At 39.0% G+C, this 21,849-nt stretch overlaps 1 protein-coding gene across 2 annotated transcripts; it reads left to right on the forward strand.

The window, feature by feature from the left end:
- Positions 1 to 1,136: 1,136 nt before the first annotated feature.
- MGST3 (microsomal glutathione S-transferase 3) lies at positions 1,137 to 20,237 on the forward strand. 2 transcript variants are annotated; one of them, XM_032226624.1, is made up of 6 exons: positions 1,137 to 1,363; positions 5,511 to 5,634; positions 15,861 to 15,934; positions 16,440 to 16,497; positions 17,953 to 18,025; positions 20,018 to 20,237. In XM_032226624.1, exons 2-6 carry the CDS (start codon positions 5,518 to 5,520, stop codon positions 20,125 to 20,127), a joined length of 432 nt encoding a protein of 143 aa, XP_032082515.1. In that variant the 5' UTR covers positions 1,137 to 1,363; positions 5,511 to 5,517; the 3' UTR covers positions 20,128 to 20,237. The 2 variants fall into 2 exon arrangements, with proteins under 2 accessions (XP_032082515.1, XP_032082516.1); XM_032226625.1 differs by lacking the exon at positions 1,137 to 1,363 and adding an exon at positions 1,475 to 1,661.
- The last annotated feature ends 1,612 nt before the right edge of the window (positions 20,238 to 21,849 follow it).

Genomic DNA, 21,849 nt, shown 5'->3' on the forward strand with positions numbered 1-21,849 from the left:
TAATAAAAATTATATTTAAAAAAAAAAAAGACCAGCAAGCCTGCTTGCTAGGAGAAATAAGCAATTATCATGGAAGGATCACATTTCACTGCCCTACTATACCAACTAAACATCATTAGAGCACTAATAGGGCTACAAATCCAACCAGACTGGGTTGAAGTGAAGACTACATGGGAATCTGAACTACTCAGGTGTACCAGGGAATTTATCTACATGCATAAAATAAATTGAATTTTAAGTGCTTGGATTTCAGTGTAAAAGCTCTTATCTCTCTGAGTTGTAGAGATTTGTATAGCTTTTTTAAAGAAAAACTCAAAAATATAAACATATGTGTGAATTTATTTTTTTAAATTTATTTGTGCAATAGCGTGCCTCATGTTTCACTATTATTTGCACATGAACACACCTACATGTATATCCGGGGCTGTGGAACTCTGCCCCTTTAATGACAGAATACAGCAGTGTTTTTCAACCACTGTGCCGTGGCACACTAGTGTGCCATGACATAGTGTAAGGTGTGCCGTGGGAGAATTACTTTATATATAGTCAATATAGGCACAGAGTTAAATTTTTTTAACATTTTCTAATGGTGGTGTGCCTCGGGATTTTTTTCATGAAAAAAGTGTGCCTTTGCACAAAAAAGGTTGAAAAACACTGGAATACAGTAATGGAGATTTAGTGCAAGATGGATCTGATGGGACAAATAGTAGTAGTTGAGACTTAATCGCTACGTATCCCAAATAAGTGAAAGAACAGTTGGTAAAAAAGATTAAGCCAAAACAGGCGGGGGGGGGGTTAATCCTGCCTTTATAGTGCCCCAAGGGGCCCATCGTCCTGGAAACAGCAAAATTCTAGAGAAGTTAAATTGAAGTATTGCAAGTATTACGAGAACTTGTTTCCCCTCCATCCATTTTAACACCGTTTGCAAGACTGAAAAGCCACCATCACTAAGGCTATCATGTCTACAGCGTCTGAGCGGCACAAATCTGGACGCCCGAATGACAGCGAAGAGCAAAGAGCACTCATAGAGCAGTGTTTTTCAACCTTGGCCACATGAAGATGTCTGGACTTCAACTCCCAGAATTCCCCAGCCAGCGAATTCTGGGAGTTGAAGTCCAGACATCTTCAAGTGGCCAAGGTTGAAAAACACTGCATAGAGCATCAAGAAAGAACGAACATTGGAGTCAGAGGAAGAACTCGCGGCGCCCACAGGAACCTCTTTCTGCTCGGGGCGGAGCTATTTCAGGCTCTCCTGAAAGGTGTTGGGCTTCCCGCTAACAGGAGGAAGGTGACTCGGGTGAACGGCTGCTGTACGGTCCTACTGCCTTGGCCCTTTGATTGCCGAATCAGCACGCAGAGAAGGGTGAGCGCCTGCCCTCTTGCAGGGAAAGCCTTTTCGAAGGCCGCTGCTAGGGGGACTTGGCGGCTAATCGTCGTAAAAAGACGCTTTCTTTGCCTGTCCTTCCCGGGGGGGGGGGAGTGGGGGGGGGAATTGCTCCTGACTCCACACCTGTGAGACTGAGGCGGTTGAGCTCTTGAATTTACACCGGAATCGTCCTTGCAGACTTTAGCTCTGTCTGCTCTCTGCAAAACCTGCGGGAGGTCTGGAAGCGCTTTCATATTGTTCCCGACTAGCCAGCCGTATTTTAAAGTAGTATTTGGTGAGTGTAGCGTGAACTATAGTTCTGCTGTTTGTCACAAAATATGGATACCGCCATTGCTTATTTCTGTCCCTAAAGAGGTAGCAGTTAGCAATTAGCAATAGCAATAGCAGTTAGACTTATATACCGCTTCATAGGGCTTTCAGCCCTCTCTAAGCGGTTTACAGAGTCAGCATATCGCCCCCAACAACAATCCGGGTCCTCATTTTACCCACCTCGGAAGGATGGAAGGCTGAGTCAACTCTGAGCCAGTGAGATTTGAACCGCTGAACTGCAGATAACAGTCAGCTGAAGTGGTCTGCAGTGCTGCATTTAACCACTGCGCCACCTCGGCTCAGTAGGTGCATTGTTTGGGACCAAATTCTTCCTCTCCGGGTTCTGCTTTAAAACTTGTTGTTGTTGTTCTCACTGCCAGGAATTTCCCCTTTAGTTGAGGTTAGCTTGGCTGTGCTGTAGGTGTTTAGGGCTTGTAGGTATATATGGGGTGCTTACGCTTCTCATTATGGGGGAAAGTATCTTTCTTTTAGCCGAAATATAATGAAATTAGAATTTTTTAAAAAATAATTAAACATTTAAACATTAAAAAACAAAGCACAAACTTCAACTCATTACAGCGTTTCCGTATTGGTATAATAAATATCATTCATATTTACATAAACTATTTCTATAGTTCATTAATTAGCAATAGCAGTTAGACTTATATACCGCTTCATAGGGCTTTCAGCCCTCTCTAATCGGTTTACAGAGTCAGCATATCACCCCCAACAATCTGGGTCCTCATTTTACCCACCTCGGAAGGATGGAAGGCTGAGTCAACCTTGAGCCGGTGAGATTTGAACCGCCGAACTGCAGATAGCAGTCAGCTGAAGTGGCCTGCAGTACTGCACCCTAACCACTGCGCCACCTCGGCTCTTAAATTAAATTGTCATTTAGGTTGTAATAATATTTATAAACATATACAGTATTGTCGTATAGTAGATATTACATAATTTGCAATTAGAATTTTTGCAGCACACAATTGTTTCCTTCAAGCAAGTAGCTCCAAACTTGTACATTTCAGGAACGTGCAGCAAAAGAAAAGAAAAATGGGCCTGAAGTTCTGTGCTAGTCAGGCTTCACAGTTCTGGTTTTGGTGTGATATGGAAGCACAGAAGAGCAGAGAGCAAGAAAGTGAGAGTTTTTAAAGTTTAAACTAGGAGAACAAGAGGAGGGTAGGCTGTTCTGCTTCCTGAATTGTTTTTTGAAAGACTGCCTACAGAGAGAAAGCAACTTGCTATGTTTTTAAAATCAGTTTTTGTTTACCCAGATTTTGAATTATTTCATATTTGAATACAACGTTGCTTAGTTACTAGGGTATCTAGAAAAAATAAAGAAGGCATAGGAAACATTAGCTGCCTGCAGTGTTCTTTATATATTTTGTATCCTGCTTTTATTTTATAAATAACTGAAGGGGATTGAATTTACGGGTACCTAATACTCTTTCCTCCTTTTATTTTCCCCACAACAACCTTGTGAGATGGGTTGGGCTGAGAGAGGGTAATTGGTTCAAAGTCATCCACCCCACTTTCATGCTTAAGGTGGACCTTGAACTCATCACCTACCGGTTTGAATCTCCCTTTGCAAATATTTCAGATAACAAGGATTTACACTGCTTGTTTTACTGAATTTATTCATAGTGGTTATGGCTACTGCTGCTGCGGCTTGGTGAGATTTGTAAGAGAGTAAGCTTGAGGAAAATTCAATTTAGTCCCAAATATATCTTTGCTCACATAATATAAAAATGCAACTTCATTTACACCGAGGTTGCAGCTTTAAGTACTGTATCAGCATATACTAGAACTTATATTGGTTTTACGTAAGGACATGAAAATTATGAAAGGCAGATGAATTGGGACAATAGTTTGGAATTACGACTGAATCCTGTAAATTGGAGATATTTTGCAATAGTCTGTCTTCATTTTTAGCTCATTAAGGACTTGTACATTATCATCTCACCTTTATTGGAATATTGGAATACCCTTTATTGGCCAAGTCCATACCCAGAAATTTGTCTCCTGTGCATAAGCATTTAGAATTATTACAAAGTTATCATTTTTTAAGTAATCACTCAGGGACAGTTAACCAGCATAGGCTTTGCTTAGGCACTTATTTTAAAAGGAATATTATCTTGTTTTCTAGAAAAAAGTTTTTTTAAAATTTTCTAAGGCATTTGCTATTTCAATCCCATGCTATTCTATAATTCATAATTCTAGCTAGATTGTCAGGTGAAACAAATCATTAATATCAGAACACCAAATGCAAAAGAAGAAAGCTTTGGGTAAAAATCTCTAAATAATCTCCAGGAAACCAGTTACTGTATATTTTTTTCTGACTTGAGTTTTAAATCATGCTAAACTCTGGTTTGTAGAATAATTTGTGCTCCTTGTGACTTTACACTGATGTCCCTTTGTGCTTGTTTACTTCCGCGCAATCTAAACATGTTTTGTTTGTACCTGAGAGACCGCCTCCTGCCAATTACCTCCCATAGACCAATTAGATCTCACAGGTTAGGCCTCCTCCCGATTCCATCTGCCAGCCAATGTTGGCTGGCGACTCCCCGGGGGAGAGCCTTCTCTGTTGCAGCTCCAGCCCTTTGGAACGACCTCCCCGTGGAGATCCGGACCCTTCCTACCCTCCCAGCCTTTCGCAAAGCCACCAAGTCCTGGCTGCTCCAGCAGGCCGGGGGGCTTGTGAAATATCCAGCCCCACGGTAACTGTGAATGTTGTATATTTTAAAGTGTTGTTTCGTCTATTTATCCCCTTCCCTTGTTTATTGTGAGCCGCCCGGAGTCCTTCGGGAGTGGGCGGCATACAAGATCAATAAACTACAACTACAACTACAAAGTCTTGAAACAAGACTCACAGAATTTCTTGGAATTTATTATGATATAGGTACCTGAATGCCCAGCAGATGATATCAGTTTGGTTGGCTCTAGCATCAGGGTTGTCATATTGGCAGCCCACAGGCCAGATGCATCACGGATAAGCCATGCCTACCCCAGCTCCATGAAGGGGGAAAATGTCGTGAAACATCACGTGAGGCAATATGACCACAAGTTTGACACCCATGCTCTAGCTAATAGTTAGAAAGGAGATCCCTAGGAAAACCCAAACTTGAGAAAACTGAAGCGTGAGAAAACCCATCCTGGGTGAAAGTCAGAGGGGCGTTGCCAATTTACCTACTACCAGTTAGGTTGCATTCGCACCGCTTTTGCGCATGTGCAGAAGTGTCCAGGAGGGTGGGCGGAACGTCCCGTTGCTGCTACTACCAGTTTGCCCGATCCTGGCCAAACTGGCAACAACCCACCTCTGGTGCAAATTACTCTTACTCTATTTTTATTTTCAAAATTAGCGGCATTAATGGAAAGAATAAAGAACTCTCAGCTTCCCAGTGATGAAATTGGTATGCTTTCAATCTACCAAAGTTCTTAAAAGATTTAACATATGTTTTCTCCTGTAGGATGTGTAATGAAGCTACACAGAAGAGATGTGAATACTACCGTAAAGCTGCCTTATTTGTTTCTGTTTTCTTGTGGTGCCTTAAAAACTTTCTCTAGGAAGGTTTAATTTATTTCAGGATGGGGAAAAAGTTGGTTGTTGGATTTGACAATGACGGGCCCAAGAACAAGCTTCAGAAGTGTTAATCTGTAGAAATCGGCCTCCATTTTGATCTCACTTTCTTTACTCTTATATTTTTTTAATGTTCTCTTCTGGGGGAAAGAATATAATCATTACCTGTTTGATATATTCTTACCTACTGTATATTGGAATGAACATGCACTAATGTACTACTTTGAACTTTCTTCATAGGGCCAAAATGGTGGTTTTTTCAAAAGAATATGGCTATGTGATTCTCACTGGTACTGCCAGTTTTGTCTTGATAACACACCTTGCAGTAAATGTGTCGAAAGCACGCAAGAAATATCATGTGGAGGTAAGCATGGGTGATTTTCCCAGAATTCCCCTACTTAGCTATTTCTGGAGGCAGAAACTCTAGCATTTCCTGAAAGGAAATGTGTGTGTCTATGTGTAGAAATGTTGTGAATACTTCCAGTTGAATTATGTAAAATACTGTGCTTCATCTTTCAGGAAACAATATTTTTAAAAATAATTAATATATTGTATAATAATAAAGAATAAACAGGTAAAACAAGTAACCAGTTTTAAAACTTTCATAGCCCATGGGGAAGGAATTCAGAACTATTAAAAAGGTCCAGTGAGAATCTATCAACCTGATTTATACAGGGGGCCTTAGGTGCCTTTAATTTAAGAGCACAAATTTTGTTCCAATAAATTGGATCCATACCACTTACAATTTTGAAAGATAAAGTGAATAAAGATTTGGACTGCAGAAATGAGTAAAGTCAGTAAGTGCCAATGAAGCGATAAGGCATTTCTCAAGGCACTACAACCACAGTTGGGGCTGGAATTTCCATTGCTTAGAAAAGTACCAGTAGTTAAAACATGATGCCATGAGACTATCACTTAGCAACAACAATCCCTACAGTGCCAGCTGCCCTGACTTGTGGATCACCAAGTAGCAAGTGGATTGTGTAGCACATAAGCCCTTGAAGGCCAGTGCACGTTGCATGCAAATTGGGAGGTGCTGAAGTGCAGCATGATATCAAGGAGGCCAGGGAAAGAATATGCTGCAGCTCAAGGGCTATACGGCATGCCATGGCTCTGGGGCTGCAAGAAACTCCTGAGCTGCAACACAATGCAAAGTCTAACTCCAGTCTCATGAGGAAACTGCTATGTATTCTGTGGGGAAGAAAGCCTCTGGCATCTAGCAGCTACCTCATGAAGGGGCATGATAGCAGTCTGCAGTGTCTTAAGCGGCTGCCACAAAGAAGAGGGGGGGGTCAAGATATTCTCCAAAGCACCTGAAGGCAGGACAAAAAGCAATGGATAGAAACTAATCAAGGAGAGAACCATCCTAGAACGAGGAAGAAATTTCCTCACAGTTATAGCAATCAATCAGTGGAATGGCTTCTTTTTAGAACAGTGGTTCTCAACCTGTAGGTCAGGACCCCTTTGGGGGTCGAACGACCCTTTCACAGGGGTTGCTTAAGACCATCGGAAAACACATATTTTCAAAAAAATATGGAAAACATAAAATAACTTTATGGTTGGGGGTCACCACAACATGAGGAACTGTATTAAAGGGTTGCGGCATTAGGAAGGTTGAGACCCACTGTTTTAGAAGTTAATGGTTGCACCTTCACTGGAGTTTTTAAAGAAGAAATTAGACATTTGTCTGAAATACTATAGGGTCTCCTGCTTAAGCGGGTTGGATTGGATTAGAAGATCTCCATGATCCCTTCCAACTCTGTATTCCATATCTTGTATTCAGGCTGGGCATGCATGCTTGTTCAGCAGTGAGGGGGAAAGATAGTAAAGGTCAACTAGAGTTTCAGAGGTCACAAAGTTCAGTCTGCCAGAAAGGTATTGATAGGGGAGTTAAAGCACCTCTGCAGGCAGGCTGGCAGTGAAATACATGAATCTTGATCACATGACTGTGGGGTGCTGCAACAGCCTTAACTTTGAGACCTGTTCATAAATCCCTCCATTCAGCACCATTGTAACTTTGATCACTGAACAAATCTGAAATCAAGGAATTCCTGTATCCAAAACCCCAACTCTTCAGTAGTTTAGTTTAGTTTAGTTTATTGGTTTTGTATGCCGCCCACTCCCGGAGGACTCCGTGGGGCTTACAATAAGAAGGGAAGGGGGATAAATAAGACAAAACAATTTAAAATACAACAACATTCACAATTAAAGTGGGGCTGGATACTTCAACAGCCCCAGGCCTGCCAGAACAGCCAGGACTTAGTAGCTTTACGGAAGGCCAGGAGGGTAGTAAGGGTCCGGATCTCAACGGGGAGGTCGTTCCAGAGGGTTCTTGTTGAATGATCACTTATTCAGTGTTTGAAGTTATGATGATACTGAATATGGGAGACTTCTAGTTGCAGCTATTGCTGCAATCCTGGCTCACATGATTGCAATTTGAGCATTTAGCCACCAGTTCATAATAATAACTTGCATGATCCTGCAGTCACATAATCATGATTTGCAACATTTCCTGCCAACTTCTTACAAAGTCAAACTAATTATCATAATTATGTGAGGATTACCTGTAAGCAGATAATGAAAATGAGAGCTGCTGTTAGCTAAATTAAAGTAACTGTAAAATTTGTATCAGTCAAGAGGAGGTGCTTGAAATTGAAAGATCAGGATTCCAATACAGAGAAAACATCCTGGTGGAGGAAGCTACATTAAATAGAAAGGTTCCCATGAGCAGCATTTCCTCTGTATGTGATCTAGTTTACATCTTGTTATATTTACTGTATTTTTTGGAGTATAAGATGCACTGGAGTATAAGACAGACCTTAGTTTTTGGGGAGGAAAATAGGGGGGAAAAATTCTGCCTATCAGATTTACCTTGGTGCCCCCCACCTGGGTGAAGCTCCCATATTTTTATCATATGTTTACCACATTTTTATTCCCATAGCACCAGAAAAGCAAGCAAACACAATAGTATAATAAAACAACACTTTTTGCCACTTTTTTTATTTCCCCAGGCGGCCAGGGAAACTGTTAATAAGTTTAACTAGATGTCAGGGCATTCAGCCAAACACACTTCACACCTGGTAAAAATGTAACAAAGCTGAATCAACAAACCAGCCCAGCACTTGCCTGAAGGAAACCATTGAGAAAACTCAAGATAGTGGATAGGAAAAATCCCTCCTTTGCCCTTAAAGGGATTATCCCCAAAAGAATAGAAATCACTAGTCACAGGAACACTCTGCCTTGCCTTTGAGAGGATTATCTCCCCAAAATAGAAACTGGACAAAAGAAGTAGCTCTTAAGGCAGGAAGGGAAGCTCTGAGCCGAGGTGGCGCAGTGGTTAAATGCAGCACTGCAGGCTACTGCTAGATCAGCAGTTCAGCGGTTCAAATCTCACCGGCTCAGGGTTGACTCAGCCTTCCATCCTTCCGAGGTGGGTAAAATGAGGACCCGGATTGTTGGGGGCAATATGCTGACTCTCTGTAAACCGCTTAGAGAGGGCTGAAAGCCCTATGAAGCGGTATATAAGTCTACTGCTATTGCTATTGCTATTGCTCTGGACAGACATCAGAAACAAAAGAATGAACCCTCAACTTGCATTGACCCAGGGTAAAAAAAAAACAATAAAACCACAACTCAGAACCCCCAAAACCATCTTGCAAGACAGGAATGCTGGTCACTTTTGCTGTATTGCCCTTCTGTAATAAAACCTGCTTTAGCCTGTTATCTTCAAATCTTTCGCCGTCAACTTCTCCCAGCTGGAACGAACTGGGAAATTTTTCCAACAGTATGTAGCAGTAAAAATATTCAAAGTTTTTTTTCAGCCCTAATGTGCTAACGAGTGAAGCGATCTTTCCTTCCTGCTTTGCCTGCTTTTCTCATTGCTGCTCCCTCAGACAATCAGCTATACTTTAGAAGCTTTTTTTCAGCCCGAATGAGGTGCTAATGTTAACATCTCATTAGGGCTGAAAAAAAGCTTTGAAAAAGCTAATAATTTTCAGCCTCTTTTGGGGGGGGGGGAGTGCATCTTATACTCCAAAAAATACGGTAACTTATCTTCTATACTATGGGAGTTCTGCCTAATACACAAGCAGCTGTGTTCTGCCCTTAGCAAATCATACCTGGACTGCCAAATTCACATTTGTTACTTAGTCATGAAGGAACTATACCAGATTTGGAACACCTTCAGATGTTCTGTTTTTAGACCACAGATGGGATGTTCTCATTTCTGTGCCCCAAGATGGTGCACATATTCTTACGGATGGCTCATGCCATGGATGGTAGAAATCTTTCCTACTTGTAGTCTCCCTCCCTTTCTTGGGAATCTTGGGGTAGGGTGGGGTGCGGGTGGAATAAAAGGGAGAACACATTTTGCCCAAGAATCTACTCCTTCGATACTGCAATTGAGAAGAGAGATAGCCGAGGTATATACTCCACTTTCAATGCAGTAACTGAGAAACCTAACTAACAACAAGCAGGATTGGGAAATATTTGACAAGTAGACATAATTTTTAGTAGTGCAAAAGTAGCAGTAGAAGAAGAACTGTTCCTATATTCTCTCAGTTTTCATTTCTCCTCAGATTTAGGTGAAAGTGTTCCTTTATTTCTAAGCTTTTCCACCATCTCCAAGTAAATGCTGAATCATCCAAGTACGTATCTGTTGCAAAATTTCTTTGTCTCCTCTAGCCACCCAACACACCATAACGCTGGGCAGCATACAACAGTTCACAGTTAAAAATCCACTATTTAAAAAAACCCTCAAAATCTTCACCCCATTTTGCATAAAATATTTGATAATTGTATAGAAGAGAAAATTTTAGTAGGCAAAACTTTTCTGTTCTGGACGAAGTATGTGAATGGTTGTTGATCAAATCATTATGTCTGAAACTGATACTCAGGATGTAATTCGCTCTGGTTTCAACTGGAGGTGTGCTCTTAAAATGAACCCATTAGCTGTTTTTGTAAAACCAGGGAAGCTGGATGGGATTGGAATGCTTCCAGTGAGGTTACAGTTTGAAATATTTTGTATACCTCAGGTTTCAGGTCTTGTTTTAATACAGAAACTGAAATGTAGCAGAACAGTGACAGTGGACAGAGTGTATGGCTCTGTTACTTTTCTTGGACTTCTCTGCCACTTTCAGTACCATGGGTGCATCCCTTGGCTTGAGTTGAGAAGCAGAGGTTTTGCTTATATTTAGATGTCAATTCTGAAATGTAATGCTAGGTATTTCTGCCTTAGGATAGGTATAATATGCATATTCTGCTTTGTTTTATATAGCATGTAAGTGCTAAAAAGCTTTAAAGTTATCTAGTTATACAGGTATGATAGCTGCATAAACAACTGACCCTTCCTCTCTTTTTTCCTCATTTTATATTAATCAATATGACCTTGTGCAGTGATGGCTAACCCTTTTGTTGTTGGTGCCAAAAATGCGAGCCCGAGCGCACGATAGCGCGCACACATGCCAACTCCCATAATGCAAAGCCTCCCCCGGAGGCCCTCTGGAAGCAGGAAACAGATAATTTCCGAACTTCTGGTAGTTTGGGCACATTTTTCACCCTCCCCAGGCTCTGGAGGCAGTCCTGAAGCTTGGAGAGGGCGAAAATGGCCTCCCTCGGCCCTCTGCTAGGCCAAAGTCAGCTGGCTGACATGTGCATGCGCGCTGGAGCTGACGGCTCATGTGCTGGCAGATATGGCTCCATGTGTCACCTGTGGCACTTGTGCCATATGTTCACCATGACGGACCTAGTGTTTTCTGAGAGCCAATAGCTTAGTCTAGACAAGTGAGACAAATTAGTGGGAGGCTTATTTTTTCTTGGGGAAAAGTCATCTTGTTCTGATCAGGATTTCACTTCTAAAGAATTAGATTTATCACTTGGAATATTCTTGTAGTTATTATCACTAGAAAGTCAAATTACTGTATCATGTATGGTAACAGTATGTTGCAGCAATTCTACTAATCACTTTTTTTGGATTTACTGCAATGTATTGGTTGGGGCAATTCTCAAAAAGTAAAGGTCCATGCTGATTAGAAATTGGATCAGCAGAAAATATTAGGACGGTAGACTAGCCCGGGGTCACCTCACATATAGCATGTTGTAATATACTCTGTATGGGGCTGCTCTTGAAGACCATATGAAAGCTTTGAACTGACAGCTAGTTCAAAATGTAGCAGTGTGAGAAGTAATGGCTGTCTGTTTGGGTGCACCTATGTCATCATTACTCCATGAGATGCATTGGCTGCCAGTTGGATCCTGACAGCAATTCAAGATGTTGCTGTTATCCCTAAAGCTCTATATGGCATAGTGCCTGGATGTGAGAGACTGATTACTTCCCAATTTGTTTTGCCCACTCAGTATATTTCAGCAGAGGGGATGCGTTACAGGTCCCTCCATTAGACATTGTCATCTTGTGGGACTAAAACATGCCTCCTCTCCCCCTCCCCAGAACAGCATCCCCCCAGAATAAAGATAGCACCTGTAAGGGCTCCTCTCCTAACTTAAGAAAGTGAAGACTCTTGAAATAGATTATTTCAAAATGGAAGCCATTAAAGGCAAAGCAACATCTGAATCCCCTTAGGCAATGCAAGTAGAATTAAAGTAGTAGTGAACCCTTCCCTTTGTTAGAATGCAGATTCTAGCCAATACACAAGTGTGAAAATGTTCCCTTTATCAACTGCCCTGAGAGCCGAATAAACATACATTCCCATGGCTATCTTCCGTTAGACATTAAAGTAAAACATCCCACACGGCCATCATAAACATTCCCCTAAAGGTGATGGGATCTCAGGCATTTAGGCACCAGGAAACCAGTTATAAAATATCAGTTGTCATAGACACTGCCAATAAATTGACTCCCTCCTCCAAATTGCATGGCATTTTTAAGCATCTGACACCACCCTCTCTCCCAGGATTCTGGGAAGTTTTGAAAATCTGGCTTTGGTCCCCATCCATGGTTAATGTTTATTAAAAACTCATGTTTTGTTTTGATTTTGTTGCTTATTGGATCCTTTTAGTCTGGCTGTCATTCTGAGTTAGTGTTTTTATTATGTTTTTTCTAGTTCTGTATGCCACCAATAGTCCGTTGGAGTAGGGCAGCCAATAAATGTAAACAAATAGTGGTTGAGAAATCGAAAACATCATAGGGGAAGCAGTGCCTGTGTGTGCATGCACACGTGCACATATACACAGGTCACAGAAGTTGAATTTGAATAATATTTATGTAATCAAATTTTGAAGAAAGGTTGGAGAAACAAACAGGATATCTGATATCAGCATTCAGATTTGTAAAAATGTGCCATGGGAAAGATGGTAAGAAAGTATTTTCCATTGGAACAGAAGTTAGAACCAGAAATAATTATTGTGAGTGCAGCTATTTAGGTTTTATACAAGGAAAAACTTCAGGGGGCAAGATCTGTACAATTAATCAATGGAGGTTGTGAGTTATCCATTTCTGGAGGTTTCTAAGAGAATATTGATCCTTCCCCACTTATGAATACAGTTGATTAGTTTCCTGCATATTATAGAATGTTAGACTGATGATATTTTTGATTGCTTTCAACTTCACAATTCTACAGTTCTATGATATTTTGGGGGGGGGGGTAAAGTTTTTTATTTTTTTCATTTTCCTAACATATAATTTACATGTATACTATTACATAGCCAGCATCGTATTGTATTATTAAATGTTTACATCAATTCATCTTACCATCAACTCCCCCAAAACAATTATTGGCTATTCTGCTCTCCATACACCATATTTGTACCTTATCCATCACTTTCTTCTTCCTCTCCCCTCCCCCTCCCTACCACCTTTCTTCCCTCTGTCATCCTTCCCATCTATACTTCCCCTTCCTCTCTCCTCCTCACTCCCATTTCCACTCCTCATTTCTCCTGTTCCCCCCCCCTGCCCTCTCTCCTACCCCTCTCTTCTTCCCTTACCTCTCTCCTTTTCTTCCCACTTTTCATGTCATTTACTTGGTGTATTTCAGCTTGTGAGCAAGCTTCATTTTGTGTTGATAGTATTTATAGTATGGTATACATATTTAATTTTAACATATATTCTCCTCCTTTAAAAAAAATAGAACAAAAAGTATACATATATAGTCATTGTGTTTTTAACCCCCCCTCCCCAAGTCTAATTTTGGTCGAGATGTAGACCTGGTTACAGTTCCCAGCTATTCTCATCATTATCTTTATATAATTATACATCCTTACATGCCCCCAATTTGTGATTCTGTCTTTAAATCTCAATAGTTTCCCATTGTAGGTGTATTTCATGTTCCCTCTCCATTTTTCCATATCTTGGATTAGATTATCCTTAATTGTCTATAAATGGCAAACCTCGCTGTTCAATGTTCGTTACAATTCCCTTAATCTATTATATAGAATAACAAGCAATAAACATCACACTTTATTCATCATCTTAAAAGTTATATAATATATCCATGTTTCATATGTTTCATATGTTTTAAAATGCTTAGTTGTCCTTCTATTGTCATTTTCAGTCAATTCGCAACTCAGTTTAATTATCATGTATAAAAGTGAATCACAAACTTCTGCTTTACAACCTCCCCATATCAGTTTCATATTTATTGATATTCCATATATTTTGGCCTTTGTTTGGTTATCTTTCCATTATTATATTCAATCAGTTAGAAACTCCATTTTATTGTCATATTTAGGAATAAAACCCTTATCTTAGCTTTATATTTTCCCATATCTATTTGATTTTTTTTCCTTGTAAGTCTTTTGTCCCACTTCTCTGTTCCTGTCTTCTCCCTTTTCTTTGTTTTGACACATCCACTCTCATCAATTTTCCCCAGGCCACCCTCAAAAGGATATTTTATATTTCTCTTTGTTGGGGCATAATCCCCTACTTCAATTTTCCTTATGCCCCTCCCCAAAATCACTTTTGTTTGCTTTTTATTTCCTTTTGTTGGGACACCACCTCTTTTTACAGTTTTCCCTATACCACTGCCAAGACCTATGGAGTTTTTGGTCTGCTTTTTGTTTCCCTCCATTTCTACCCCTTCATTGTCTTGCCCCCCCCTCCTTTAAATTATTCTATAGATATCTGCTTCTCTGGGTTCAGAATTATATTTAAGCTTGATTTTAATGATTTTACTGATTTATGCATATTTTTATAATTTCACGTAGTTCTTCAAATTCCCAATTTTCCATGATGTCCATTTCCAAAGTTATAGTTAGTTATACAATTCTTATTTCAGAGTTCTAATCCACCTTAAATTTATCTACTTCAACTGCTGTAGGAAAAAGCAATGGAAGCCATCTTGGTCTTTTGTTCTTCGTTAATGTCCAGTTCCAAAATTGCAGTTAGTTATACAAGTCTTATTTCAAGATTCTGGTCCACCTTAAATTTAGTTAATTCAACTACTTTGAAACTGGAAGAGAAGCTGAGGCCATCTCAGTCTTTTGCAGAAAAAAAAGAAGAAAGAGGAAAAAACCCTTTTATTTCCAAGCTCTTGAGTTATTATTCTTTCCCTTAATACCTGCTCAAAATATATCAATTGGAACAAGCTTGCAAACAGCCAAAATTGGGTTTCTCTTTTGCCTCCTGCTTTTCCAAGTTCTGATCTATGGCAGTTGATTAATTAAAACTTCCTGCACAATCAAGGTTAAGTTATCCGTTATCAGTGAGAAGAAGTGCTTTTTTCTTGATTATATTAGTTGGAAGAAATTCAAAGTAAAAGTAAATCCTATGAAATATTTGGTTTCTATTTCAAATCCAAAACCAAATTTAGAGTTTATAATTGATGGGTTTGTCACTTCTCTGCTTTTTATCTTTCTGTCTGAAATTGTTTCAAGCAAATAGCTTTTTTGAGGGGGGGGGGGGGTCTGGTGTTTCAACCCTCCCTTTTCCTTTCTTTCTTTCTTTTTGAAAAAGTCCCAATCTTACCATCAATATTATTCATATTCTCAAGATTTCTTTGCCTTTTCCAGGTTTGATTTATGGCTGTGGGTTAGATAAATTTTCTTACCAGTTTTTCATCTCTTCCACACCCTCCTGTTTAATTTGCTTTGACAAAAAGCCAGCATCTTGTCACTCGTATTGCATTCTGCCACCCCGACTCCGATTCATAGGCAAATCTCCGACCTGCAAGGGACCTGTTGCCTCCCTCTGGGTCTGATGAGACGCTGCCCTTCTTCGCCCCCCCCCCCCACCGGGGGGGGTGTTTCTGATCCAAAAAGGATCTCGGAGATGGTTTGTGATATTTTTATGCTTCTCATATATCTAATTTTTACTTTCATAACAAAAGTGGTCAAAAGTATGGTAATGTAGTTACTTTACTTTATTACAGTATTTTATTATTTATAAGTGTTATTTTTATTAATCATTCTTTGCTGTATTAATGTATTTTTTAATTTTTAATTTGTCTATATGTTTTCCAATTTTCTGTCTCACTGTATGAGTAAGAAAAAAAGTACATGCCAAAAAATATACTGTAAACTTTGGATTAATGTATATATTATTTATATAGCTATACATACATACATACATACATACATACATACATACATACATACATACATATATAACATCATATATGTATCTATTTTTTCCCTCAATAGTATCCAACCATGTACAGTACAGACCCTGAAAATGGACATATCTTTAACTGTATCCAGAGGGCACACCAGAACACGTAAGTAGTCTGTATTAGATTGTGCTCGTTCCTGATTTGTTTCAGATTTGGTGCCTAGAAGACACCTGAATTCCATTGCACATAATAGTGGAATTGTGGAAGCCTGAAATCTATATTGGTTACTTCAATGCAGCACTCTTGATATGCCTTTTCTCCTGAGGACATAAATGGGGCAGACTGTCATGTTGCTTGATCTGTGTTTAGATATCATGAAATGCTACTATTGGTCATTTGGATATAATTCTAGACAACTGCAAAGCACCTGCTTGAGAAGACAGTGATCAAGAATATATTGTGCAAAAAAAAAACCACAGCAAAATTATAAATTGTAAAATGAATCTACTTGTGTTTACTATTATGATTGCAGGCAAGCTAAAGGTATCAAGGGATAGCAGAATAGTCTGCTTTCTTTTTGTGGATGTGTAAGGTTCTGTATAATGTTCAATTGGACATGAATGAGTAAAACCTATTAATGAAGTATAATTTAAAATCTGTGTGTTTTTAGCTTGGAAACATATCCTTCCTTCCTGTTCTTTCTTGGAATCAGTGGGATCTATTACCCGGTAAGAACAATATTTTTAGGTCTGGATATGATTAGCAACTTGTTCATTGGATGTTTATGTACCTTTTTAACCCAATAATGCTACTTAAGGCAATATAGTAAAACCAGAGGCAGATGAATTAATGTTGTATAGTCAAACCCATCTATCTTTTAGTTATGGCTGATAATTTGTATTTGTATAGTATTTTATTCTTTTTAATGTTTTATTCCTAATGCATACATGTTGTTGTATTTTTTATTATTTAATGTTGTAAGCTGCCCAGAGTCACCTCATAATGAAATAGGCGACAAAAAAATGTAATTAATAAATACATAACTTTCATACAATAAACAGCATCTGGCATCAGTGTAAAATATTGCATCCTGATTTGCAAGTTTCTTTTTTAAATTAGCACTTACATTGCAAAAAATAATAATACAGAAACTTCTTTTTATATATAATTTTATTTTTCTTTAACATCTATAAGTGCTTAGTGAACAGTGTATTGTCTGGGTCAATATGCTTTATACACAATATTAATGATAACAATACTATTTAAATATACATAATCATAATCTTTCAATTTCTAACATTTGTGTATACATTGTTGTTATAATATATTCTATTATATATCAGTATACATGATACTATTTTCCCAATTCCTACTTTCTACCTCTTTTTTCTAATTCTTAATGAAATAGCCACCATATTAAGAAGTATTCTATATCTATCATCTCTTGCCCTTTTTAGAATTTCAACTCTTATTGACTTGGTAAATCTTTCATGTTTCTCCTTTGGGATCTTGCATCTCCTTACATCATACTTATTTAATCCAAGTATTTCATCTGTCTCAACACCTATCTCTTACTGTTGGATCTCTAGAATAGCCATCCATAATTCTTTCATCACTTTTGGGAGATCTGTCCCTTTATTCTCTTCTATATTTTGAGCTCTTAAAGAGTAATCTATCTGTTCCATTTTAAGAATTATGGAAGATTGTCTATGAAATAAATATTTTTGGATTGGTATTGATGACAGCTATTGCTTAGAAACATAGTTTAGGAACATGAATCAGACCACAAAAAGTTGATCTTTTTAACCAATGAATGTGCTCTGTCACATTCAACATAAATTCACACTATTAAAGAAGCTCACAATGTAACTTGATAAAGAGAAAGTTGGAAAGAAAGGTAAAAGTTATACAGGGTAAAAGCAAGTATAATTGGACTGATCATGTCACTTCATAGTTTTTGCACTTGCCCAATATAGGGTGTTAAAAGGAATCTGGAGCAAATGAAATAGTGGAGTAAGCTTTATGTTTTGTACCTGTCTTTATTTACTTTCTTAGCTACTGTAATCATATATTTCCAGAATGATTCTCCCACAGTATAAATCCTAATTGTTGTGACAAACTGTCTGTTTAATATCCATTTAATTGTAAACATCCTTTCATGTGCAATTATTCATTCTTCATAGCGTGTTGCTACAGGACTTGGTATAGCATGGATAATTGGAAGAATACTCTATGCTTATGGCTATTACACAGGAGGTGAGTCCTTGTATTGAGAGTTACAATCATCATTTCTTGCAAAGCTGTTTTCAACTCTGTGGTGGTGTTTATAAACTCCTGCTTCACTTTACATCCATATACTGTTTTACAAAAATATGAGTTGTTATCTCAAGATTAGTCTGAATCCATAATTAAAGTTTATTTTTAGACAATATAGCTCAGGGTTGTCAAACTGGATTTCTTTGAGGGCCAGATCAGCATTCTAGTTCTCTGTGGGCTGGCAGGGTGATGGTGGCAGGACAGATGCTTCCTGCAGCACCTCTGGCCAAAATGGGGCATGGGTGATCTGTGTGCCATCCCGTGCCTCATTTTCTCCCTCCATGGCACACTGCCAGCCAAAAATGGGTCATGTGGCCTGTTTTTGAGCCGTTTTTCAGCCTGTTTTGGGCCTGTTTGGGGCCTGTTTGTGGCCCAGAGTGCGGCAGGAGGCCATGGAGAATGAAAACAAGGCGCAAGGGGGGAGGGGCGCACGTGGCCCGTTTTAACCGCCAGAGGCACTGCAGCCCAGTCCTTTGATATTTCCAGACCGGCTCCATGGCCTTGAGTTTGACACCCCTGATATAAGCTGGTCCTATATTTTCCCCAGAAAATGGAAAGAAATAGGGGAATACACACTTGGAATTAATTTACCTAGACCATTAGACTTTATTATTGGTTAAATGAGGCTATTATTGTGTCAGAGCATTAAAAAAATTTTTTAAATGTTATTGTTAAAAAAAAAATCACCAAATTTAGAACGATGATCATGAATCTTGCTAAGGCATGTATTTTAATCTGATTGTGTGCATTGTGAAAATCCAGGGTGATTTTAAGTTGTTCTTGGTTTATTCAGCAAATTTTGCATAAAAATCTGGCTTGCACTATATAATGGATCTGTATAGACTTCATTATTCCCAGAAAACATTTGAAGTCAAAAATAAGATGTTGGGTTTATCTATCCATAATGCTAAGTGATAAAGTGAATTTGCACATTATATTAAACCAGAGAGAAGCGTAATATTTGTGAATGAGGTCCATGTGTTAGTATTCCCTAGAGCAGTGGTAGTCAACCTGGTCCCTACCGCCCACTAGTGGGCATTCCAGCTTTCATGGTGGGCGGTAGGGGTTTGCTGTAGCTCTGCTTTATAAATTTTATAAAGTAAAGTTACTTCCCTACTTTATAAATCATCATTACTGTGGAACCGGTGGGCGGTTAGAAAATTTTACTACTAACAGAGATACAAAAGTGGGCGGTAGGTATAAAAAGGTTGACTACCTCTGCCCTAGAGAATAGAATGAAAATCATCATTAGAGAAACAGAGAAGAGGAAAATTTGAATGTGTATATCTGAATGTCTAGTTGCTTAGCTTTTTCTTGTACTCAGCCAGCTATCAAAAATGTAAAAGTGACCATCCTACTGGGGCTAGTGATTGGGAAAACAATGCTTCATGAGTTAAAAATGCTATGCAGATACTTAGCCCTTTATTTAAAATTGGGAATCATGTGCCATGAGTGGAAAGCATGTACAGACTTATTCTCTGGACAAAAATAGTGTGGGGGTAAGATACCCCGAAAACCCCTTGGGTGTACTGTTAATATACAGCCTGTTGTGCCTTAAAATGGCTTCTATTGTACTGCCATAAAATGGCTTCTACTGTGCAGCACAGTGGAGTTGCCATGGTAACGGCTTCACAGTACTCCACAAGGAGGCTCCCTCTGGTAAGGGGGAAAATCCAATGTTAGAAATTATGTTTGGTCCGGACATTTCCGCCCTATAAATAAATACCTGGGCAACGCCGGGTTATCGGATAGTGTCATATAAATAAGTAATAAGGGTGGTTTTTTGTATATGAAGATGACAACAATTTCCTTGAAGCATCTAGAAGAACTTATTGGATGAAAAGAAAGCATTTCAGAAATTAATTTTGCACAACAGTTGTTAATGTTGCTATTTGTATTACGTCATATGGATATTCTGTCTTATTTTTATAGATCCTAGTAAGCGAAATCTTGGAGTCCTCGGTTCCATTTCACATCTGTGTTTGGCAGGGACCACTGTTGCCTCAGCTTTTCAGCACCTTGGTTGGATCTGCAGAGCCTAGGCAGCATCCATTCTGGTGACTTCCTGAGATGTCTTTAAACATTTATCTCATGTAATTTTTATCATTGCTTTGTAAAAAATAAAAAAAAATAAAAACAAAAATGAATCACATCTAGTTCCTATGTCCCCTTCTTGTTAAAACTCAGCAGCGTGCCATCTTTTTTCCCCCTCCTAACTCCAGATATTTCTATGGCATTTAACATGTCCCTCATTTTGTAATTGTAGGCATTGCCCGGTAAGGGTTATAAATGTTATAGAATATATCTTTACAAGGCTTTCAAATTCAGTTTCAGTTTCAGTTTCACTTTATTTGTATGCCGCCCTTTTCCCTGGGGGGACTCAGGGCGGCTCACAGTTCAAAGGGGGGGGGGGAGGACAAACAATTTACAACATAAAGGCACAACATCATTTAAGAACTCAACAGTCATACAATTCGAGTAGGGGTTAGAGTCTTTAACCCCAGGCCAGCTGGGATAGCCAGATTTTAAGGGCGGCGCGGAAGGTCTGAAGGGTGGTGAGGGTCCGGATCTCCACGGGGAGTTCGTTCCAGAGGGTCGGAGCAGCCACCGAGAAGGCTCTCCTCCGGGTAGTTGCCAGTCTACACTGGCTGGCTGATGGAATTCGGAGGAGGCCTAATCTATGCGATCTTATCGGTCTAGTGGAGGTAATGTAGCGTTACAGAAAATCTGTTTTCAATTTGATTGCTGATATAAAATATATAGAGAAAAATTTTAAAATGCAATATCAGAGCATGCAATAATGTAGGCTGTACCAATTTCAGATAGATTGTAGAAACACACACCTCTTCAAGCTCTCACTACTTGGATTTTCTCCCAATTATTATCTCTGGACTATGACCAAGCAACAGCCACACTCAGATCATGTGTGCTTGGCATAAATCATCAAAACAAAGCTTGTCAAGTACCGTCATCCCAAATGTAATGTTCTCATTACTTCTGACTAGAAAGTACAAAATGATACCGTACCGACTATGAATATGTCCTTGTAACTCAGGACAGGTTGAAATACTAAACGTGTTTTTCTGAAGTGCTGTTTTTATATTCAAAGTCCTCTAGTTATTCCACTTACGAACATCAAAACAGAATTCGCCAATTTAAATTGTGTACAATTTCTGCTTTCTGATATACTGAAAAAAAACTTACTAGGTGGCTAGGTTTTGTGTGGTGGCATTAAAAGCAACTGAACCTGTCTTGAGTATGGATAAGCAGTATAGATAACAGTATGGATAACTCTTGATTATTTACACCCTGGGAGGTGTTTATATCTAGGGGAATACATGCCATATCAGTTACTCTATTGTGTATATTCTCAAGTCTGACAAGAAAATGTAAACAAGTTTACAAAAACCTTTGGGATTATTTTAGTGTTTTATTTGCCCATAATTACCTGAATTTTACACTAATAATGTAATTTTTTTACTACTCCAGTTATTACTTTTGACCTCTTTGGTACACATAGGTAGCTGGAGCACGCATTGCATATTCTGTTGTAATACACTGTTTTAGCCAAAATGTTATATATGTATTTTGTTTAACTGTTTGGATGTTGTTGAAGTGTTGTAGGGCGACTCCCTGGGTAATTCAGACATGGGGACAAATTCCATGGCACTGGTGACCTGGAAAGGGGTCAGTTCTGTGCTACTATGCACTGTGTTGTAGGTTACCTCCGCAAAAGTCCGCAAGTCTGCCCAGATGGATTGCTA

This window comes from Thamnophis elegans, chromosome 11, assembly GCF_009769535.1.
Source record: "Thamnophis elegans isolate rThaEle1 chromosome 11, rThaEle1.pri, whole genome shotgun sequence".
Lineage (NCBI taxonomy): Eukaryota > Metazoa > Chordata > Lepidosauria > Squamata > Colubridae > Thamnophis > Thamnophis elegans.